This window comes from Eleginops maclovinus, chromosome 22, assembly GCF_036324505.1.
Source record: "Eleginops maclovinus isolate JMC-PN-2008 ecotype Puerto Natales chromosome 22, JC_Emac_rtc_rv5, whole genome shotgun sequence".
In the NCBI taxonomy this organism is placed as follows: Eukaryota; Metazoa; Chordata; class Actinopteri; order Perciformes; family Eleginopidae; genus Eleginops; species Eleginops maclovinus.
Window position 1 is genome coordinate 17,441,003 of NC_086370.1, and position 17,007 is coordinate 17,458,009.

Genomic DNA, 17,007 nt, shown 5'->3' on the forward strand with positions numbered 1-17,007 from the left:
AGCACTTCAAAATGGCCACTTCAAGAAAAGGTTAGTAATTTAACAATGAAGCATAATGCATTTTGGCAATACAGCCCTAATCTACACTTTTGGTTAAATATTGTTTTTGGAGAGTTACAATTTCAGAGCTTCTTGTTTTTGACCTTCCATTATAGACATCTCAAAATAAGCCATAAGATTAAGAAAATGTATTCTAGACTGAAATACAATTGGAATCCTATATCTGGTCAAAGCTTGGTGTATTCATGTGTCTTGATCAAATAATTTACAATCCATACATTTTACCATATGTAATTTAATTTACTAAATATTGGCTTATCCCGGTTCAGTATATGCACTGCTGTTAAGGAGAAGGGGTAGGGGCTGCAGAGGGGGGGACAAACACAATTTCCCTTCAGCTCGTTCATTTCCAGTTGATATAAAACAGAATCATGAAAAATCACTTCTGGTCCAAGCTCTCCTTTTTAACCATTAACCCATAAATACAGAAGCTGGTAAAGCCAGCGGATGACAGGGCCTGCCTCAAAAACCTTGTTACGCTCCCCTCAAATTCATTTAGGGAGCAAACAGGTCTTGAGAGTTGTCTGGCTTAATGCATTGCGATCGCTTTTAAAACTCTTGTCTTGAGGCAGACCCGAGGCTGTGCATCTGCTCGTGGTGTTGTACTTCATAACCCTTCCACTCTAATATGAAGCCACACATGCCCTCTTTAAATCAAATAGCTGTAAATATGTTAGGCAGTTAAAAAGCCCTCAAATAAATGATGAAGAAAAAGAGATCTTCAAATATTAGAAGAGATTTATAAATTTAAAAAATAAATGTTTGTGCAGCCTGTTTAAATTTAATGGGGTCTCTCTTAAGTTAGTTTTCATCCTTTTATCTCAAGGTGTAAAAGAAGTGATATCCGGGGGTTTTAGTATAATTCATTACGATCCTGTAAATATGCTCTAAAAACTATCCTGAGAATCAATTTGCCCTGTGCTCTCTGTCTTCGCCTCTCCCTCTCCACACTGTGTAGCCCACAGTTTCCATTACTCCCATCATAAATTATACCTCAGAATGAATTATACTTGCTTTTCACCTTAGCAGGCAGGTTTGATGAATCCTAAGGCACAACACATCATCTCAACAAATCTTCATCACCATGCCAGTCGCTGTCTCTTTGCAGTTTAAACCACTTCAAATCATTTTCATTGCCCTGCTATTAAAATTTGTAATTCACACCTGCCATTGCAGTGATACATAGTTACATCGAACCCCTTCCCTCCACCCCCACCTATTCCTCTCTTTCACTTATTCTCTCCTTTGCTCGTCATCACATCTCCACACATCTCTCTCTCTCCTTGTCCTGTAAATCAAACAACCTCAGGTGACAGGTCATGCAGATTTCCCACAAGTCAGTGGGGTGCAAACATCTATCCAAAAGAGGAGCGCATTGCCGTCACACCTGATGACATAATGACCACTTGGAAACTAATAAACAGCTTCATTCAACCAAAGCTATTGCTCCTTTTCATAAGCGTTACGGTCCCCCATCCTTCTCTCTATCTCTCTTTTCTCTCCCTCTCCTATCTGTCACAAATTCATCCCCCTGCGCCTCACCTCTTCGCTGGTGCTGGAGTTACCCATAAATCACTGCTGTTGTCTAACACTATCCATTTTCCCAGAAACACAGGGCGGCTGTTGCAGAAATTGGGTCAGGCATAATCTGCAGGGCAGCAGAGCCTGGCTAGTCATGATTCTGCTAGGTAATGTAGCCATTAGCACACATGGTGGGATGGGTAGCAGGGTTTAGCTGAGTGTTGGTGGTCCCTTGTACATGATGTGACACCCAAGAAAAGCTGGCAAATGACACGGTTTTATCGCTCTCCATCAACCAGATGGGCATTTAGGAGTGAGCGATTCTCTCCATGCTTGTGTTTAGTATTTCCATGTATTAAATTGTTATGAACACGTAAATTGCACTTTAATGTGAGCTGGACCTTTGAAAATATAAACTAGCTTCTGAAATAAAAAGGCATAGTATACTTGTATACTAAGTGTAACTCATACAGTATTTCATTGCACATTTGGAGACGAGAACAGCTTTGATTAATAACGGCATGAGTCTTGCACTTTGACAATATGCCTCTTTATTATGTTTCTCCTTTCAAGGCCTAATGCTAGAGAGCCACAGGAGGCAGACTTCAAATGAGAGAAGATCCAGCCCAGAGGCAGGATTGGCCTGTGATGGTGTGCATCTCTTCTCCACCCTGCAATGCATCCACTTCTTATTAACTTCTGTTAGCTCTACAAGGCATCTTGCTCAGGTTATCCGCTTCGTTATTCCTAGCAGAGTGCAGCAGTGACAAGCAGTGTTTATAAATTCAAAATGAATCGAAAAGTATGGCTTTAAAATCGTTGCATTATATAGTAATCTGCAGTTCACAACACCGCTTGATATTGTGCTTTTTGGCTTATTTACTTAAGAAACAAATGGGAAGCTACAGTGTGAGGAAAATGTGCATCCCATTTCCATTTCTGTATTCACAGATACACTTACAATGCACCTGCCAAGAAGCGTACAATGTTATATTTGATTTAATATTAGAAAGTATACGGTAAAATCTGAGTCAACAGCAATGTTGTATAAACAGTAATGGGATGTTGATTGGCGCCAGAATATTACACGTTTTTTCCTCACTTTAGTCATGATTAAAGCAGAGGTGTTCTTTGTTTAAAGCACCTCTGATAACATCCTCCTGCAGATCCACAATAAAAGAAATCAACCTTTAATTTCTGATTATACAATAACACATCTTGTGCATTAGTTTGTTTCCCTTCTGTGTTGAAAATGTGTCGATAGTTTAATTAAATTACACAAAACATTACACAAAATAAAACCAAGCAAGCTCAATTTTCACTGAAATAGAAAATTTATTGAATGAGAAGATTATTATTGAAGGTCTAAATTACAATAGAAACAACGATATTCTTCCTTAAATGGAATAATTATGTTTTTCCTTTCAGGTGAAATAAAAAGACTGATGCTTTGCAATATATTTGAAGAAACAATTATGAATAAAAAGTGTGTAAAAGCATTTTTATGTGGAACCCATTTTTTCTTGAATGTGATATGAACGTTAAACTCCATTATTTAATCAGTTAAAGCAGGAGAAGGAAATAAAAGTACAAAAAAATGACTGTAATTAATTATACACATGGTGTATTTTATACATTTAGGGAAGCTTGGTTGCTTTCATGTGATATGCTGCATAATAAGAATTTCCTCAACAAATAAAGTGATACAATTAATATACAGGGGTTATGTGGAGACACTTATAAGAATGTTGTATTGTTTTTCCTTTACTGCAGTGATGAACAGAGAGTCTTCAGTACTCAATCTTGTTGTACAGGTTGTATAAAGGTAACCCTGGCAGGCTGCTCCCCGGGTAATAAAGGGGCGTCGGGAAGGCGATAGACCGGGGAACCGGAACACGCAGTAAGGAGTTATCTCTGAAAACCAGCGGCATCCCCACTAGTGTCTGTGCGGAGGCGTGTGCCATGTTCGCCGCCTCCAGTTCAGCTGAGAGCTGCCGTTTCCATTTGTTCCTCCTGTTCTGAAACCACGTCTTGACCTGAGTCTCGGTCAGCTGCAGGCTGGAGGCTAAGCAGGCCCGCTCCGAGCTGCTCAGGTAGCGCTTCATGTCGAAGGTGGACTCCAGCTGGTACACCTGACTCCGGGAAAACACCGTGCGCGTCTTCTTCTTGGCCGAGTTTCCCTGCTTGTCCGCCCCGTCCGTGTGTCTGTCCTCCGACAGAGGGGACATTTGGTGGCACGGTCTCTCCTGCTCCTCCTTATAGTCCTGCAGCAATGGCTGGGGCAGGTGCGGCCGGCGCGCGAGTCCCTCATTCCCAGACAGAAGTCCTTTAGCGGGACCTATAAGCGCGAGGAGAAGGTGGTGGTTGATATCATAACCGAGAAATTGCATTTTTTTTATATATATACACGACTGGGGAAAAAAATCACTTATTTTCCCAGCATACTCAGTTTGAGAGTTCGTCAAGTGTGAACTCTGACTTCCTAAATCGACAGCTGAAAGCCGGTGACTTTTAAATAAACAATTCAGCATGAGAACGCTCGGTGTATAGTCAGCTATTAATAAAATCCTGCTCTATTTAACACTCAATTGACGACGTGTAGTGCAGCCATTTTAGAAACATGTTTCATCAATTAGCAGGCTCAATTAAATTTGAAATGAGAGGAAAGACAGAGGGATAATTATTCGACCTTTCACTCCTCTGCTGCTGCTGCTGCGATGATAGTCTGCACATAACAAACAAGTGGCAGAGGATGAGTGTGTCACAAACACGGGCTAATGAAATTTTAGCTGAAGTGCAAAAAAAAAGGAAACAGGAGACATGTTTATATCTTTAAAAAAATAAAGATAAACTAATGTAGGCCTATTGTCATGGCATTTTAATAAGTAAAGCATTTTGTGCAGGCTGCATGTGTGTCATGACGTTTAAATCCTGTTGAATAGGTTTTTCCTTTTTTAAGGTAATAAGTAAAAAGTGTAATATCATTTTAAAAATATTACTCACCTAAACAAAAGTTGTGGGCTTGATGTTGGGTGCACCGCTCGCTGTGAACCGTGTCCGAGCAAAAGCAGTCCGCGGAGTCCTCCCCACCGCTGCACTCCTCCTCCGAGGACACCGAGAGAGAGCGCCTCCGCGGCGGAGGTGGCGGTCCCTTGGAGAGCTCCTTTTTACCGGAGCGCGGTGCATCGGACGGCGTCCCTAAAATAGACTGGATGGTAAAGCTGGAAATCGGGCCCGACGAGCACTTGCTCCCGCTGTCTTCTGCGCTACTCATTCTCGCTTCATAACAGTATTGAAGTATTGCCTGAATCTGTCTGCACCCTTGTATTCCGTTATTGGTATCTACACGATTGGTGCGTAGAAATTACGAAAGCTGTTTTTGTCTTCTGTTTTTTCTTCTTCTAGCAGGTTTAATTGTGGAGTTTTAACATTGAAGGAGTTGAAGGTGTTTTTTCTAGAGCTCGGGGAACGTGAGTGTATTCCTGGTCCTCCTCCTCACGCTCTGGACCAGAGGCAGCAAGGTTTCGTTGCTTCATTTGCATGTAGGTAAGCTCCTCCTGGGCCAATGGCAGCCTTCAACATAAGCCCGGAAATTTCAAACTCCTGTCAGGGTCTTGAGATGGGATGAGGATAGCGAGAGAGTCAGGGTGCTCATTTCTGCATTGTGCATATTAAAAATACATACATAATGTGTTTTCACTGGATAATGTGGTTTTAAGTTAAATAAAACCTGTGTTTATGGATATTAATTTAAACGTTTTCTAAATGTTGGAATGAATTTTCATGGGATCGGATGATTTTATGTTGAGAATTATGAAAATATAAATCTAACAAAAAAGATAACAAAAATATAATGTTTCTTTTAATCTGTTATTTGTCATTGTCTTCATTTATAAAACCAGAATAATGTATTTTATGTAATGTATAATGATTTTTTCTGATCCATAAAAAAGACAATGTGTCAACAATCCTTCATGCAACCTGTACAACCGCTTCAGTCAACTGAGGATGACCTCATGCAGGAGCTTTTGATCATCCTATGCATGCTTAATTGTCCTGACTGACGGTAAAACCTACGTACAGCCTTGGAACTAATACAGAGGCCGAACTAATTTTTCCTGAAAATAATAAACTCATTCGGCGTCCATTATCAGCGATTAAGAATTAATTTGATCATTACTGAGCTAATCTGCCTCGTGATGACCGCGCGTGGAGTGGAGGCCGGCTAATTGATTGACTAATTGATTGGAGGTGGTTGGGGCTGAGTGCGTGCACGCGTGTGTGTGGTGTGTGAGTAGGGGGGGGGGGCGCATCCCACTACCGCCCTCCTCCCATCCCAACCACCCATGGTGTGTGTGTGTGTGTGTGTGTGTGTGTGTGTGTGTGTGTGTGTGTGTGTGTGTGTGTGTGTGTGTGTGTGTGTGTGTGTGTGTGTGTGTGTGTGTGTGTGTGTGTGTGTGTGTGTCTCTGGTTGTGTCTGGCTGTGGGACAGCTGCGGGGCTTGAGCTGGCGGTTCGGGCACATTATCCCTCTTTTACTGCTTTGTAAGGGAGCCCCAGACACATTACAAATGGTCAGCTTTAATCATCATGTCAGCGTCCTTCCCGGTAGCCACAAAACCGGCATTCGGTGTTAAAAAGCCAGGCTGGAAGAGGGAAGAAGAAGACTGCCATGGACCATGGTGATGAGGAGGATGTTGACAACAGATTCTGCCTCATAGCAGCCAGACAGAAGCATCTGGATCCACGCGTAAATATCGTCGACATGGCAGCGGGGCCAGCAGCTGCTAAACGATCTTAACAAAACGCTTTCGCAGGGGAGGCTTTACTGAAGGGGGGCAAATATATGAGGGCAGTCAGGGCGGATGCTGGATTTATGGTGGTTACACATAAGGCGTGAAATCTGCAATGACAGTTAAATGGGTTTATTTTATATGCCGCTCTTTTCAAACAAAGACCTTTGTCAGTGGTGCCGCCTTCATCACTTTCAGACGACTTTTGCAAAGTGAGATTAGTTCATCACAGAGATAGTGGACCTATTGTGCTGCACAGAATGAAATACACGCTGTTCTTGTGTCAGAGTTGGCGTTTAAAGGCCAGTCGTGCAGGCCAGATCAATGTTAGTATGTAAATGTTCACCCCTTACTCGTGTTTCCGCGTCACACCAGGGTTCTGGAAAGGCCCAAAAGCCAAGCAGCGGGCCAGTTCGTGCTCTATCAAAATGATAGGTGGTGTATGGCCGCCCTACCGCAATAACAGAACAAGATCTTTAGCAGCAGAGAAAGGTCTGAGAAAGACAGATGAAGTTATGAGGCGCTTTGATCCGGGAATCAAGCTTCGATAAATATTAAACAAAGACCCTTTACACGTGTGTATTATGATATATGGCGTGTCCAAGTCTAGAATAAGGAAATTACCAGAGAAAATGATATCAATAAATTTTCTAAGTATAAACGTTGATTACGTTTCGATTTTCATTCAAGAAAGCGTGGGCTGCTCTTTTTTCAGGAGGCGTTTGTGTGCGTCCGTGCGCGCACACGTGTGTATGTGTGCAGAGAGAGAGAGAGGGGGGGAGAGAGAGAGAGTTGTAAACGCAAGCAGAGCCGAGCCCTGGAGGTGTACAATTTATGTAATCTGAGTGTGGAAATGAACTGGGTAATTTATTGGAAAACACAAAGTCAGGAAGATTGGATCAGTACAGCCTATCCACGGGCTCCTATCCATCAAGTTCCAATTAACAACCTAACCATTGAGTTTTAATGGCTTTCCAATCTACTGCCCTGATAGACTCATCAATTCCTCGGGGAGAAATTAAGAAAATCGACCGCCCCTCGGCGTTTCAGTGTCATTCTTCACAGCAACTATATGTCAAATTAAAAACACAATTAAAATTTAAACTGTTCCAATCAGACGGTGCCCCACAACCTATGTTTCACTTAATAGAACTTTGATCAAAATCTGATGCTCGCATTCAATCAGCAAAGCAAATGGGATGGGTTTAAAACAAGATTTCCTCTTCTAGAAGTGTCAAAAGAGTTGTTCCAACACACGAGCTCTGATGCGTGACATCACTTGTGTTTGGCCTCTGATTGTTCAAATACGCGAGTATCTGTAGCAGGATGCATTTGTTGAAGTACAGGAACATCGTAAGAGTTGCGTTTTAGGTTAACTTCATGCACATATTCACCATTGGCCCAGTTGGCCCAAGGTAGCCATCAATGAGGATGTTTATCGTTTGGTGATTTGTTAGAAAAAAAGAATAAACTCTATATTTTACACTAAGTAAAAGAAGAGTATATAATCCTCACATAATTTTTTGCATCAAAATATTACTCAATCATGATCTCAATCTTGGAAGGAAGCCTTAACAACACCTTCAAGGACATCAGGTAATCTAATTTATAGAACCTCTGGCAGAAATGTTTTTTGGACCTCTGCTATGACAAAGCCAATGTTATTTCTCAATACTGATGCTTTATTCTCCTTCAAATCCCTCTATGACCAACTTTAATAGCATGGGCGGTTCTAATGGGGGGGGGGCAACTGTGGCCATGCCGCTGTAACAATGAACTTTGACCCCCGTGGCCCCCCCTCCAAAAGAATAGTTTATAATGATAATACATTTGTAGCGTTGTGTTGAAAGTGAAATGGAATTAATTTTTTTTTAGTAAGGTCATTTAATGAACTAATAATTATGTTATTAAAAAAAAAAAACAATGATGGTATGTATTTTAGGTTTTCTTTGTGCGCTATGACTTTATACAAAAATATTAAAATGATCAACATTGTTGGTCTCTTTTGTCCTGAATTAAATGTGCCCCTCTAATAACATAAATGGCCCCAGCATGGCCCCCACAGTAAAATCGGTCTAGAACCGCCACTGTTCAATATGTACACATGTAAGCGGATGCCAGTGGCTAAAGAGTCTAGCGTTACGCAAGGTGGTCGGGCCACTTGTGTGTTTCCAAACTGGCACTAAAACCCACGATAGAGCTTAAAATGACCCATTCAGCTCTCTATTTTAATGTAACACACTGAGCGCACTACCCGGTCACGTGCGTTTGCCCCCGTTCCCACAGATGTACTTTAGGCCTATCTGATTTTGGCCTCGCTTCCCTCACTGCTTTGCATGCAGATGTCGCAAAAATGGATATTATCGAGTGGTAATTTTTTCAATTTATGCGCACAAATCAAGGTCATATACGCTGCAGCACGTGAACGTTGCTCTTACTTGACGCAATATGATGCAGACGTTTACGGATCGATATGTGCCAGAGGAATAATGCCATAGCAATCTATTAATTTGCGGTAATGGGGCCGTGCTGAGTGTGCGTAGGTGCACGTCAATACTTGGGTAATCTGACGATATTTGAATGAACCCATTGTCTCTTGATGAGGTCATCATATAAAGTTTATAGCAGACTGATTCATTTTCAATAACTGTATTAGCCTACAGATAAAAACAGAAAATGACCTTTGGGGAAAAGTCAATGTAAAAAAACACGTGCATCATTAGCTGTTATATTTTGAATTTCAACTATTTTCTTAGATGTTTTTTGTTTGGGCAAACCAAATTGCATCTTGTTATTAGATGTATTTATGCAGGTAAATTCATTTGTATGAGTGTCCTAAAACTTTGAAGCTTTCAACCGTTTCACTACAGGGGAATTAATCGGTGTTGTTGAGTGTTTGTGTTTTAATTAAAAATATTAATTTTCTCTGCAGATGTCAAAGTGCCCAAATAGACTCTGTTACACTATCAAAGTCTGGGCCTGTTTTTTCATTCTTAAAAGCCTGTTAAAACGTTTATTGAAGTACTACTTTCCATCTTTTTTGTTTTTGTATTATTGATCATTAACATGAAATGTGCCCAGCTCAAAAGAGGCGGGGGAGGGGGGGGGCAGTGTTCCTCACTGCTTTCATCCACAATTCACGTAAAAAAGGAAATAACATACTTAAATGCTTAATACAAATTTTTAAAAAACTAACTTAAAAAAACTAAATGCAATAACAGTACATACAGTAACTACTTTATACAAGATCTGATTAAGTATCAACTAACTTGATCCCGTCAATAACACCTTTATCGAAATGTGATTCTGAAACACTTCCTTCTTTTAAATTAAAACGTACCATCATCTTAGGAACGCTGCCTATTGGAGTGCAGTGCACATGTATTAAGTTCCATTGATTCGAATTATGCAATATTGTGGGACAAGTTGGAAGCAATTAAAGTCTCCCTATTCACTCAGAAGTTACTTGTTTAAAAATGTTTAGTCAGTTCATTTGCATGAAACAAAACATAATTGTGTAAATGTATTTTGTAGGTTTTTTAACCTTAAAACTGCATTATTTGATGTATTGTATTGCTATTTACATCACTGGGCATGTGTTCCCTAAGAGGGATCACGTGTCCAGCGACACCTGTGGTCATCACAAGGTGTTCAATCATCTATCTCTAATTTCAAACTTTCGCTACTACAGAGCAATTTTATGTTTCTGTTAAGATTTAAATCCTAATAAGAGATTAGGGACATGATTGTTATACTGAACAAGTTGTTTTTATATCCTACAATAATCTGCCCAAGTGCACCACACCACAAGTGATTGTTGTAAGGAGAGACGCTTTCATTAAGTCGTCACAAAATCAAACGAATTTCAGAAAGTGCTTAAAATAAAATTAAGAAAATAAAATTTGAATGAAATAACAGTTAAATGGAAGCATATAAAACACTTGAATAATAAGGTGGAGATACTTGCCATAGATCCTGACAACATTTCACCTTCCACCTCACACTGAACAGACAAAACACACACACACACACACACACACACACACACACACACACACACACACACACACACACACACACACACACACACACACACACACACACACACACACACACACACACACACACACACACACACACACACACACACACACACACACACACACACACACACACACACACACACACACACACACACACACACACACACACACACACACACACACACACACACACACACACACACACACACACACACGAGAGGGAGAGAAAAACATTTTTTTTTGAAAGACAGCAGCTCAGTGTGTAATGTCCTCTTCTGACTACATTACCCATCATTTTAGGGATGGTGGCAATTACGCATCTAATTGACCGAGGCACTTTTTATGTAAAATGACGTTTTAAAGTGCATAACACCAAGATAATTATAGAAATCTATGCCTGCTCAAACAAGTGTGTGTGCATATGTGTGTGTAGGTTTCAATGTGTCTTTTATAAGTACATAAATACATTTAATCTATTTTAAAAACTATTGAAAATATGATTATAGTGTGACTCCATTCCCCTCGGGTTGTTACTGATGATCCACATAAGTTATACAACATTACCTAAAATGTAAGGAATATTCTCCATTTATTTCACAACATGGTTCAGCAATACAATATCAAAACGTTTTTACTGTACAAAGGAGAAGTGGCAGCTCCTCTCCTCGGGCCTCATTAAATATATACATTTACATATTTTTTACATCAGTGTATTCGATATTTTTCCACTCCTGTTTAGAAACACAAAGTAGATTAAGAGACATTTTGAGCTCACACTTGTGTTTGAAAGTTTGTATCCATGTGAAGGAAACAAGAGTGAGAATCACTTAAACCAAACAAAGCTACATGGGTATTTTACAGTTGACAGTGTCCTGATTGTCTCCGTCAATCGATTTAAAAAGGAACCAGAAAAAGGGGAAAAAAGCCTCATCAATATCCAATGTCAAAAGATGATGAAACATGTGTGGTGGATTCATTCATTCACAGCACACCGTCAGTGTATTGCACATCACCGAGTAATGAGTTCTGAAAATGTGAATAAAGTCAAATAATTTTGTCAGCTGAAAGCAAAGCCGGCGCCTCTAGGCCACCATTTCATTTTATTTTTGTAAACAACGTAAAAAAATAAACGTGTATAGTAGTAGAGTTGGCCGGTCCAGAAACAGTCATGAAAACTATAGTTAAAAATAAACAGGCTGCAGGCAGTGTAAGCAGGTGGAATCCTGAGGTGATATTTATCATTATTAATAATAATAATAATAATAATAATGATGATTATAATAATAGTAATAATAATAATAGGATTTGAGTTGTCGAATCACGGGTAAACGGCACCCTTTTGGAAAATGAAACAATGTTTTTTGCCACGAAAAAGGTCCATATAGGCCTGACAGTGTGTCTCTTTACTTTGTTGTTTTCTTCATTCAGTCTGTTGTACAAAAATATTAAGTTATTTTTCTTTTCTTTTTTTACTTTTCGGTTGATTTTGAAAACGCTTCTATTTTCAGACCGGTCTGAGCAGCGGCACGGATGTGATGAGGGGATGGGAGTAGTAGACGCCGGGGTGCGGGAAGGTAAGCAGCGGCTGGCTCACGGGCACGCTGGCACCGCCGCTCTCTGAGGCCGAGTTCTCGTGATACAGGATGGGCACCCGGACTATCCTCTGCGCCGCAGCGTGGCTCAGGTTGGCGGCCTCCAGCTCTGCGGCCAGCTGCCTCTTCCACTTGTTCCTCCTATTCTGGAACCAGATCTTTACCTGGGTCTCCGTCAGGTGCAGAGACGCGGCCAGACCGGCCCGCTCCGAGCTGCTAAGGTACCGCTTCATGTCGAAGGTGGACTCCAGCTGGAACACCTGGCTCCTGGAAAACACCGTGCGCGTCTTCTTCTTACGGCACGGCTTCTTGTCGTCGTCCCTCTTCTTCCACTCTTCCAGCTCGTCTTTTTTGGCTTCTTCTGGGTCGCTCTCCTCCAGGATTATCTCGTCGCCACTTTTGTTGTTGTTGTGCTCATCGTCTTCGTCGTCGTCTTTGACATCCGGCTCAGATTTTAGAACCAGGTCCGGCGAGTCTCTATCCGTGCCCGAGGTGGGAGAGGAGTCTCTGGCTCCAAGCTGTTTTGCGACTGAAATAAAGAGACAGGGAGATAGTCATAAACACTGGGGTCTGGGGGGATTTTATTAAAGCATTGACACTGGACAGCGTGTGGTCTTTGCATCAACTAGTGGTTATAAATAGGCTAGTTCCACAAAATATGACTTGTCACATAAACTTACACATAAAACATTTGTATTACTAATAGTCACTTACACACTTAGTGTTTTATTAAATTAAAATGTTTTTTTTTAAATAATATGTTGTAATAGAAATGAAACTAGTAGTTCTGTAATTCATTGTGTATCTGCTCTATTTGAACAAATCAGAGTACAATCACGCTCCTAATTGCAGTTTTTAAAAACATATATCATGTGTTCTTTGCATGAAGGCATGATAGTGCCATTCATATCAGCGTCTTTTAAATCCCTGGTGTATGAATCACTGAAAGAATCAGGTAAAAATGCTGTCAGTGACCAATAAGCCTCTGGGGTAAGATGTTCGCAGTGAGCGCCAATAGACAAATCAAAAGCACGCTGCGCATCGTCACCCTCATCCGATGATTTGACGATGTCTACTTCATTTTATGCACAGTGTGTCACTTTATTGATCTATTATCCCGCATCCTGGCATATCAAAATCGGCCTTCATAAAGGACAGCGCGTCAACTCACTTTACCCTCTGGTGTGGTAATTCAATGCACGTCATATTATTTTCACATCACCAAAACCAACAAATTCCCCTTGTATCGAAAACAGTTGTTAGAAGGAAGTGAAATGAGTTGTGTCGGATAACACTTTTAATGTGTACAGGGAACATGGTTCTGAAATATGCTGGGATTGGTATTTTTTTTAAAGTAATTAAGTTTGCCCTACCTATTCTACAGATAAAACACTAACATCGAAAAAGAATTGAATGGCTAAAAGTGAGAGAATTACTTGCACATAAGCGAGTCCGTGTGTGCCTATAAAATATGATGAATAAAGTTTTTTATTTACCTTCGGTTCTGTGCAGGTGGGCAGATTGGCTGAGGGCGTAAGGGTACCACCACGCCGAGGTGCGCTCCAGGTAGTGAGCCGGCAGACTGAACCTCTGTGCGGGCAGGTCGAAGCGGGGAAAGCTGAAGTCTCCGACCTGGGAAAGGGAAAATCCTCCCTCCAAGGCCGCCTTAGAAGCAGCCAGTACGGGCTTAGGTTTGGACGGTTTGCTATCACAGTTGAGCAAGTTCTTAATAAAGAAAGGAGAGTCCTTGGCCGAAGCGCACGTCTCTTGCGTTGTCTCTGGCATCGCTGTGTTTGTGGTCTGAACGAGGACCACGGAAGCAGGAATCAAAAGAGAAAAACGCAAGGCTGACTTAAACAGTCGATATCCTGGCTGCAAGGATTCCCTGTTTTATTCTTCTCAATGATTTAACGCGGAGACTCGCTTTCACAACTGCAGAACGCGTCAAAACACGCGTCCTTCTAGGCTAGAAAATAATAGAATCAAATGTTTGAGCGAAAAAAAATAATGTAGAAACATGGAGATGTCTCACTCCGGGCTCTTTCGTCAAAACGCAAACTGTGTCCACCGTGTCAGTCAGTCTGGCGTCTGATGCTAATGATGAAATAAAAATGTCATCCAAGTTAAATGCGGAAAGTATAGGCGATTGGGCATGTACAATGGCAAATGGGATTAAGGGAAAGACGGTGGAGAGAGAGAGAGGGAGGGAGAGAGAGAGAGAGAGAGACCGTCCTCCCACTGTGCTGTGGCTGCAGGCTGTGTGTGCTCGCCTGTTATTGGTCTCATACAGTCCAATTAGGCAGCAAATGAACACAGGGCTGTTAGCGCCAAAAAGGAAGGTTTGGAATAAGCGCCTCATCAAACAACTAAACATTACCAAGAGACACAAGCCGACTGCAGATTTACTACTAATCCAGTGTTAAAATAGTAGTTAAAAAATAGTTGGTGATACATTTTTTTTAACCACTTTCAGTCAGGCAGCAGGTGCCTGGTTGATTCTTTTTATTTTAATTGGCTATTTATGAATATATGTTATGAGTTGTGATACTATATTTAAAAGGAGCCCTAATGCTACTAAACACTATTAATAGCCTGTATATCTAAATGGTGAACGTTTGCATTGATTAATCAAGGCCCAAATGTAATGCTTTTAAATAGTGAGTCCAATCAGACAAGATCCCACTGCCATGCAATCTCATATAATAAAATAAAGAAATAATCAAACACAAATAGCAGAAGAGTCTTGGATTTCGGTGCTAACTTGACAACATTTTTTTTAATGAAACTTAAGTGTATGATCATCATACCAGCACTCTAACTATCAAATACTCCCAAAATATATTTATTCTCAACGCTTCTAGACTCAACATGAGAGAAAAGGCCTGAGATCAGGCTACAGCCACTCCATGCATCAGCAATGGTCGATTAGATTTATATTTCTAATTCATTGATTTTCAACAAGGGCCACTTCCACTCTGACTGCGGGTCGCACAGCCATTTATTCCTCCCTAATCGATTTGGTTAATTCATCCCTCAGATTGCACTCTTTGTAAATGTGCTATGTATATTCACTCATTGATATTAATTGACTTGTAAAAAAGCAGCCTTTTGGTTGGAAGCTGCTGTGGAAGAAGGACGGGGTGACAGCGACCTCTGTGGGTCCGAAGAGGGAAATGCAGGTGCTTCAGGTGTTGACTGCGAAGCATGCTTGTATTTATCACGTTGTGGGGAGACAAATCTCAAGAGTTTTACGTTTTTGGGAATCCCATTTGGAGGCAGAAACCGATTCCACAAAAGTACAATACGTTTTTAGGTAAAGATTAAGGTTTTAGTTAGGGCTATTGTGGGGGCTAGGAATGTAATCTGTCTACAGGAAGTTCATGCAAGGCATCGCATTGGCCTCCAAAGTGATACAAAACAAATTCAAGCTTGTGTGAGACCAAAATACATTGACTGTTATATTTTAAATACAGCACACGTGTCCAATACAACCGCCCGATCACATGGGTTAGCTAATGGAGATGTACACATTTCAGGTATTAAACATGATCACCTGTTAAAGACGTTCATTAGCCATATGATATGCAGTCATACTACAGGGTGTCAGTGACAAGGTAAAGGTTGCACTGGGTGCCTCTGTGTTTTCTTTCCATCATCTGCACATGTTCTTAGGAGAAGAAACATGTCTGTATAATTAACGTGTGTCATTCATTTAGTGAGCTGCATAGTGGAGATATCCTGTTACTGTGATGTAATTACCACCTTTCCTTACAGACTAATCATCACAGGTATTTGATGGCACGCTCAGATATTCTATTAGGATAAAATGCAAAGAATTTACCCAAATGTGTGTGACACTTATTTGTGAACATGAACAGTGCCTTAGAACATTGATATGAAGGTTTGAATCATCACACATTTTATGTTGCAGTAGTTTTCTAAACTATATTTGTAACCCTAAAGATCACCTTGCTGTATTTACACTGGGACAGAATGGTCTTACTGGCAGCAATTTGACTCACATTATTGATGTATTTATATTCTTCTTCCACAACACAACTATACACAGCAAATATACTACTGCTTATTCTTCCTGACAGTATGTATTGGATCTTTAAAAAAATATTATTTTGTAAGTGCTTGACTTCCTGAACTAATATTGGGAAGTCAACATTAGTTAACTTCCTAATTTGTACATATCCGATTCTTTTCACATGTATTTCACCCCAGGATTATTGTTGAATTTCATTTCATGTGAGATCTGATATACACAATTTAACAATGCTATTTTAAAAATGCTCACATGTTGCAAATACAAAAAAGTGTCTTTTTCGTAGAACCTTTATGAGTTTTGATTATTTACCTCATAATGTATTATAATTATTGACAACCTTTACTAGACTAATAAACATTGCTAAATATGCGTCAGCAAAGCAGCATTAAAAACAATTGTGATTTACCTTTACATCAATCATCTACCTATTCTTGACAAAATCTGTTGTTTTAACTTAAATGGTTCAAAATTAAGACTACTGTGAATCATTTTAATCATTTCAATCGTAATGTTTTGAAAGAAGGATGGTGGGATCAGGTGAAGAATGTATAGGAAATCAAACAGAGTCTATTTGACTAAAGTAGTGCATAAAATGCGAATATACCCTCAGCTTTATTATTGTTCTGAGTTCTTCCCTAGGTTTTGCGTTTGAAAGTCCAAAAGATTGTTAAGGTTTACTCGACAAATAATAATTTACCGCAATGCTTTAGCACTCCATAACAGGGGTTAAAAAAATCACAACATCTGCTAACCCTGAAAAAAAACCCCGGTAAAAACTAAAATCCTGTAATAAAAAAATACAATATTATGCATTGATTAGAAACATGCAGTGGACCTTGCCCAGAAGCCACATAGTCTTTCTGAATGCTCCATAAGTCTATTTTTGTTGCTCCTCGGGTAGGTTACTATGACTTTTATATTATTTATTTCAAAGCGCCCTGATAT

The 17,007-nt window shown here is 40.3% G+C and overlaps 2 protein-coding genes and 1 long non-coding RNA gene across 3 annotated transcripts in view; 1 reads left to right on the forward strand and 2 right to left on the reverse strand.

Annotated features, from left to right (window-relative positions):
* LOC134858949 (uncharacterized) overlaps positions 1–3,145 on the forward strand; it is an 81,744-nt gene extending 78,599 nt beyond the window's left edge. Inside the window, exons 3-4 of the long non-coding RNA XR_010165022.1 lie at positions 1,668–1,748; positions 2,155–3,145. This is a non-coding gene — a long non-coding RNA (uncharacterized LOC134858949). The remainder of the gene's footprint in view (positions 1–1,667; positions 1,749–2,154) is intronic.
* On the reverse strand, positions 2,939–5,060 carry hmx2 (H6 family homeobox 2). Its single transcript, XM_063875191.1, has 2 exons — positions 4,585–5,060; positions 2,939–3,919 (listed from the first exon to the last, which is right to left on the reverse strand). Exons 1-2 carry the CDS (start codon positions 4,853–4,855, stop codon positions 3,372–3,374), a joined length of 819 nt encoding a protein of 272 aa, XP_063731261.1. The 5' UTR covers positions 4,856–5,060; the 3' UTR covers positions 2,939–3,371.
* Positions 5,061–10,988: 5,928 nt separating this feature from the next.
* On the reverse strand, positions 10,989–14,146 carry hmx3a (H6 family homeobox 3a). Its single transcript, XM_063875110.1, has 2 exons — positions 13,505–14,146; positions 10,989–12,537 (listed from the first exon to the last, which is right to left on the reverse strand). The coding sequence occupies exons 1-2, from the start codon at positions 13,791–13,793 to the stop codon at positions 11,921–11,923; spliced, it is 906 nt and encodes a 301-aa protein (XP_063731180.1). The 5' UTR covers positions 13,794–14,146; the 3' UTR covers positions 10,989–11,920.
* Between the last annotated feature and the right edge of the window lie 2,861 nt (positions 14,147–17,007).

Bases quoted from the DNA above. Each gene is read 5' to 3' on its own strand.
- hmx2 (XM_063875191.1), bottom strand. From the start codon at position 4,855: ATGAGTAGCGCAGAAGACAGCGGGAGCAAGTGCTCGTCGGGCCCGATT. The intron at 3,920-4,584 runs GTGAGTAATATT...TCGCGCTTATAG, and splicing joins AGCCCACAACTTTTGTTTAG to GTCCCGCTAAAGGACTTCTG.
- hmx3a (XM_063875110.1), bottom strand. From the start codon at position 13,793: ATGCCAGAGACAACGCAAGAGACGTGCGCTTCGGCCAAGGACTCTCCT. The intron at 12,538-13,504 runs GTAAATAAAAAA...TCTTTATTTCAG, and splicing joins CCACCTGCACAGAACCGAAG to TCGCAAAACAGCTTGGAGCC.